Genomic DNA, 6,470 nt, shown 5'->3' with positions numbered 1-6,470 from the left:
ATATATTTGTTCTTGTCACTGTGGTTGTATTACATGTGCTTACACTGCAAGGACACCAGATGATGCCTTATTTGGAGCTGAGAGCCTTATTGCTTTTTAATGTATGGTGACTCAGCAGGTTGCTATAAATGATTTTATAATAACTGTTATGACTTTGGAGGCATATACTTTGTTGAGCTTGTCACAGTCTTCTTCCAGCAGAAAACATTGCAGCTTTTATTGTTTTTGTGTAATCTAATTGCAAACAATCCAAAATACAGAGCGAGGTTGCACCCACCATAACACATGAATCCAGATATGAATATGACAGCTTTAGCCATTAAGCATCACTCGACTTAGAGAGTTATAGTCATTTATATAAAAACATTAAAAACAAAATGTGACCAATAGTATGCAAATGCAGTTTAAATATGTTAGGTTCAATAAAAACAAGACAAATTCAGTATAAAAATGAAATCTTTACAATGTGTCAGATGGTTGTTTTAGTTGAAAATGAGCAATTTACAACCTCCAGGTCAAAAGCCCAGAAAACTAGACTATTTTTTTGTTGCAGCTTTAATTTCCCGCCCTGTGTGCTTGAAAGGATCAGAGGTTGCTCTATGTTTTTTTTTTTTAAAGCAGAAGACATTCAATTTAGAATAATAACAAACAGGAAACAAAATGATAGCTATAGAGTAATGACTATAAACACCAAATTTCCTGTATAGACTATGATTTCTTGTTTCCCACATGCTGTGATGGAACATCAGTAACTCCTGCCTTGTTTATTTGTGCCTGTCAGTATTGTTGACACATTTATACCRTGCATGATATTTTGTGTTTAATAAAAACACAATAAATCAAATATATAAATATATTTAACATTTTAACTGGGGAACCTGCAAGATGATTGCCAAAGTAAAACACCAAAAGGAATCTGTTACATTAGTAAGTTGTTGTTTTTCTGTGTTCAGTCTCATTAGGTTTTTTTTTATAAGATTACATGACTGATGATGAGGGGAAATAGGAGGAGATTTGTGATACTTTCATGCAACATGTAACATGCAAAAATAACATGGGGAATAAAAGTTTTGCATGAATCAAAGTGGAATTGATCTCTTATCTTATTTGAGAAAGAAAGAAAGAAAGAAAGAAAGAAAGAAAGAAAGAAAGAAAGAGAGTTTCAGATCACGTGACGGCTCTTACCGGAAGTAGCTCAGTCTCAGTTCAGGTCTGGCCGGGCAGTTGTATATTTTGTTTCCAACAAAGTAGCTCACCCCGCAGAGGCCGAATGACACAAAAAGACTAAATCGGTTTTAACTTAATGCATTCTGCTTCATTTTTGGACGTATTTTGTTAGATTAACAGAAATGGGTCCTGGTTGAATCTAGAAATTTCCAGAAACACCGTGGACTACGGGCGTTTCGAGTCCGAGCAGAAGACGGAAGGAAAGAGCGCAGCGGCTCGAGGCCGAGAAGGAGCAGCAGCAGCCGGGCGAAGAGTCACAAAAACTCGCCCACTATTGTGTGTTCAGACGGAATTATCGTCGCATTCGAGCCGCGTAAGTGTCCTGTTCTGATGCGAGAATAAGTACGACATTTTAATAGTATAAATTGGCTACGTGTTACGGAATGTCATATTGTGCTTATTAGATCGGCTAGCCCGTTTCGTTTTCGCTGCCGTTAGCATGATGCTAATGACATTAGCCATAAGCGGCTGCCGTGTAGCACGATTCAGCGACCTGTCCTGCGCTCTGTGATGCTGCAGATCCGGTTTAGCAGTCTTAACTGTAAACAATAATTGCTTATTGACATGTGGTAATAACCGGAGTCCTCAACTCAACTCAAGTCAGTAAAAAAGCTTTTTTTTGCGGGTTGATTTCAATGGATTTCCCCCCCGGCGAGTGTAGAGCTACCTATCAGTCCGCAGTGCTGTACTATCAGCTAAAGGCTACTTGCTAGTAATACTAAGAGGATGAGATAGTTTTGTGTGTTGGTTAAATAGTATTTACGGGCACATTATAGGATTAAAGACTGACTGACTGTGCCATTTAACTAACGACCCTCTCCATCCGGCTAAACAACTCTTGACAAGAAGAATGCTGTTTTAGCCAAGTGAGCATCATTGGTTGATTAATTAATTATGTTCTGAACAGCCAATAGAAAAGCTTAACTAGCCATCTGCTGTTTCTATGCTAAAGAAACCAAGTTAAGCGGATTTATTTTGTCACAGCAGTTTGAAACTTTTGTCTAAATGTCWTAAAATCACCCTCTAGTTTGTTGAATGTGTGTTCTGTAGCCTCTAGTTTACTCCAACTTTAATTTACTATTTTTTGTAACTTAAACGTCATAATATGTATGTCTGTTAGTCAGATTGGCACAATTCCCTTGTTAAACGCTTATTAAATATCAGTTACTTTGTTTTTTGCTGTAGGTCCCCCCCTCCCTTGTTAAGCGTCCTGATTCTGTTCTGGGAGAGTTCAGACCAGTATCATCGCCAAAATAGCCGGGCCAGGCAGGAAGAGGCACACCTCAGATCCAGACCCCAGCAGCGGTAGCGATTCCGGTGACGGGCAGCCTGTCAGTGCCAAGTGCCTGAAGATGGCCAGCGGCGGAGGCGGTGGCGTGGCCGGTGGTAGTGAGACGGTGGGCCGGCGCGGCGGGGCTCAGCAGAGAGGCGGCGGTGGCAGAGAAAACAGCTCAGAGCTGACCTCCAGTTCCAGCAAAAAGAAACAAAAGGACAGGTACAACCAGGAGAGCAGAGAGGCCAAGAGAGCGGGGGCTGCAGCCAGTGCAGTAGTGGATGGGGTCCTTGCCGAGGTCAAGAAAGGTAAGACTTTTGTTAAAAAAAAGTAATGTGCAGTTAATAATTGTGTTCTAAACAGAAAAATGAATAACTCAACAATATAGCAGATAAATCAGTTCTGCTTTTGAGAGATTTTGCTTTCCTATGCTGAATTTCCAGTCCTCAAAAAGCAGATGGTTTCTTTTTGTATGTTTAAATATTCCGATTTTATATTATTTGTATGTAGCATGTTGGCCCTCTCTGTGACGGGAGAGTTTTGTAGATATTATTGATCGAATATGCAAATTCAGCATTGTGTCTGCATTGTTTCTATTTTCAGATTCATGCTTTGCTCACATCATCAGCTGGATAAAACCAAACATCAGACTTAAGTTGCTATCCTGTGACATCTAGGCCTCAGCATTTGATGTTAGAATGCCTCACATTGTATCAACCCAATCTGGACTTACAACCAGCAATAACCATATTTATGGGACTTTATCACGCAGCCTATTTGGTTTTTGTACCTCAGCGTTCAGTTTAAAACCTACAGAGACAGATTATTGGATCAGTTGTTGTACTGATGACTAAAATAAGATGCCTTGGTTTGGTAAAAGCAGTTCTTTTTTGTGAAAACTAATGAATATTTATTACTTGTCAGTATTTTATGTTGTAATATTCAGTTAGTTATATCTTTAAATATCTTTAAAGTATATTCGCTATTTGATAGAAGTTATGCAAATCTAAAGAAGTTGGTGTTTTGTGATCGTTTCTCGGTCATGAAAGTCATTTTAATGCTTTACCTAACCGTGAGATTGTACTCCGGTGTGGCTCTACAGGGAATATGACCCCAACCAGCTGGAAGAGATTGGGTGTTGCGGCTGACCTTTTGTGGGTGATTAAGTCAAAGCGAGAGCGTGAAAGACTGAAGGTGTGGGAAAGTTGTAACTCTTCGGTTGTCATTAAGGATTGTGGAATCACCAGATGACCTCTTTGCTGACAGACAATCCGATATTTGCTGTGCAATTAAACATTTTTTTCTTTTTAAATTAGGTTTTATTGCTGCTACATGTTGGTTTTAATAAAAAAATGTTATTTTTTTTGTGCTTTTGATCCCACATTAAAACTTTTATATTAGCATGTTTTTGAAAGTAATTTGTTTGAAATTCTTACTAGGGGTGCAACAGTAAATGTACACGTATCGAACCGTTCAATACACACTTGTATGGAACAATACAAATTTTTTAAATTTATTTTATCAGCTTGTCTTCTGAAGATGCTCTGTGTTGAAGGATCAGTGGATCTGTGTTCGACTTCTCCACCTAGGCTGCATTGTGGAGCACAGATCCACTGAGAAACTTGCTGTTTCAGCAACATTTAATTTTAAATTTAATTTGAAAACGGTACTTTTGAGGTTAAACATATGATCATAATTAATTTCAATAAATTACAAGTTTAAAAGGGCATGGGCATTTCTCTTTTTTTGTATCGAAAAAATATCGAACTGTGAGACTAAAGTATTGAACCGAACGAAATCGTAAATTTTCTGTATCGTTGCACCCCTACTTCTCACATCTGTCTGTGTGGTACAAGCAACCTGTCCAATCCTGGTCCTTGAGGGCCACTAATCCTGCATGTTTCAGAGGTTTCACTGCTCCAACATATGATGTGAATGAATAGGTAATTAACAAGCTTCTGCAGAACTTGAAGAGGTAATTCAATCACTAAATGAGGTGTGTTGGGGCAGAGGAGCAAGTAAAACATGCAGGATGCTGCCTCCCACAGACCTCTGCTTTAGAACATCAGAGTGTTCTGAATTTACCCACAGAAACACAAAAGTTCAAGTGTTTATGTAAATTTGTAAGTTGGTGTATTAAACTGTTGAAAAGCAGTTTTGTTTAGTGAACAGAGACATGACACACAGCAGTAATCTGTAATAAGCAACCTTAAAAAGCTTAAACACAGTCTGTGACTATCATGATTTTTAAGTGCATTTACAGAAAAACAAGCCTGAAGTTGCTTTTATTAAGTGGACTTGCGGTTCTGACTAATGAGCAGTTGGCATGACAAAAGAAAAACATTTCTAGTTTTCTGCTCTACTTTTATGTTCGTTACTTCAGTTTTCTGTTTCTTTTGTGTCTTTTTCTTCAGATGCGTTTGTGGACTGGAAGCAGAACGTTAATGAAGTGACGGTGAGACTTCGCTGTGGRGAGGGGGTCCAGAGGATCGAAGACGTCGACACCACGTTCACTGACACACACTGCAATGTGTCCTTCCCAGGTAAGCTGTCATCAGTTCTGAACAGTTTGTCCAAATGTGGAAATATGGATGAACTTACACATTTGGAATAATATCAGAAAAGGTGCAAACATTTCAAAATGTTTGTTTTAATGCAGTTTTACAATTTGTCTATGATAACGTTAGTTGTTTTGGTTGTTTTTTTTCTCCAGATGGGCGCCAGTGGAGCTGCCAGTTACAAGAGGAAATTGAGGCCTCGTGTAGCAAAGTGCAGTACAAGGAAAAAGGTGGATTCCTGCATCTGGTTTTGCACAAGAAAATCCCTTTTCATGTTTGGCCTTCTCTTAAGGTAATTTTCATTAGATGATGAGGTGATTTTCATTTTCATGTCCGCTAAATCCATCTGTGTTTTTGTTTAATTATTACTTGGAAATAATGTGTTATAATTATGTGTATGAGTTTCACACCAAACAGGATTTTTACACTACAGTCAGCATTTTTTTTAAAAGGAGGCCACACAGTTGACATTTACTTAATTAAAACAAAGCCAGTTTCATTTTCTAGTTGCTTCCTCTCTTTTAGTTATTGATTTAGGAGGCTGTGTTAGTTAGGCTTTTGAAACAACTAAACTAAATAGTTTTTTTATTCTGTGTTTCAGTCAAATAAGAAAGTGAAGGAGGTGGCACCAACAGAGACACAGAATAATGTGAAGTCTGTTAGCTTGGAGTCACCGGAGCAGCCTCCCTCGTCACCTACACTTAATGAATCAAGATGCATCAACAGCAAAGCTGAGCGGGGCATCAAGCGCTGCCTTAAAAACAAACCGAGTGACAAGGCCACGATGGACTCTGTGCGAACAAAGAGCGGCGCCGGAGACGTCTCGAACATCGTCAGCGCTCCTAAAGCTGGTCAGCAGCCTCAGGAACCCAGCGCCAAGCGAACTGTTGCACAGCTGTCTGGGACAACTAAAGAGGAGGAGGAGGGGCTAACACCTGAGAAGTCTACAGCAGCTAACGGGAAAGCCCCTCTTGCAGCCCTGAATGCTGCTGGAAGCCCGCTGACCCACAGGAGTGGAGACAACAGAGCTGATCAGGAAGCTGAACTGGAGGAACCTGTTGGCAGCTTAGCTCCGGTGAGATCAGCTGATCTTTTAGCTGCTAATTTGTAAACCTCACCTTCGTTTTCTTTGTTTAATAGGAAATGAAAAATCGGTGTTGCATTTTTGTGGCTTTAAATACTGAAATTTGACATCTGTTTGCTAAACCTTTTTTTTGCATGGAGATAAGATGAAAATGTTAAATAAAATGACATTTTAGTTTGTTTAAAACTAATGTTATATATTTGACAAACAGTTGACTTTTCAGTAGTGGTGTAAGAAAATATAGATACACTGAAATATCGCGATATTTCATTTCCTGATACTGTATCGATATTCTAAAGCCCTGTATCGATTTTTTATTAAGGTTTAA

General features: G+C 39.0%; 1 protein-coding gene across 3 annotated transcripts in view; it reads left to right on the top strand.

Annotated features, from left to right (window-relative positions):
* Positions 1-1,168: 1,168 nt before the first annotated feature.
* Positions 1,169-6,470, top strand: part of usp19 (ubiquitin specific peptidase 19) — a 24,707-nt gene continuing 19,405 nt past the window's right edge. Inside the window, exons 1-5 of one of the 3 annotated variants that reach the window (XM_014016277.1) lie at positions 1,169-1,540; positions 2,413-2,808; positions 4,915-5,043; positions 5,214-5,350; positions 5,660-6,133. In XM_014016277.1, coding sequence (XP_013871731.1) covers positions 2,580-2,808; positions 4,915-5,043; positions 5,214-5,350; positions 5,660-6,133 — 969 coding nt within the window. In that variant the 5' untranslated portion in view covers positions 1,169-1,540; positions 2,413-2,579. The remainder of the gene's footprint in view (positions 1,541-2,412; positions 2,809-4,914; positions 5,044-5,213; positions 5,351-5,659; positions 6,134-6,470) is intronic. The other 2 variants (XM_014016276.1, XM_014016278.1) reach the window with 2 other exon arrangements.

This window comes from Austrofundulus limnaeus, unplaced genomic scaffold, assembly GCF_001266775.1.
Source record: "Austrofundulus limnaeus strain Quisiro unplaced genomic scaffold, Austrofundulus_limnaeus-1.0 Scaffold142, whole genome shotgun sequence".
Lineage (NCBI taxonomy): Eukaryota > Metazoa > Chordata > Actinopteri > Cyprinodontiformes > Rivulidae > Austrofundulus > Austrofundulus limnaeus.
This window is presented reverse-complemented; position numbering and strand designations above follow the sequence as displayed.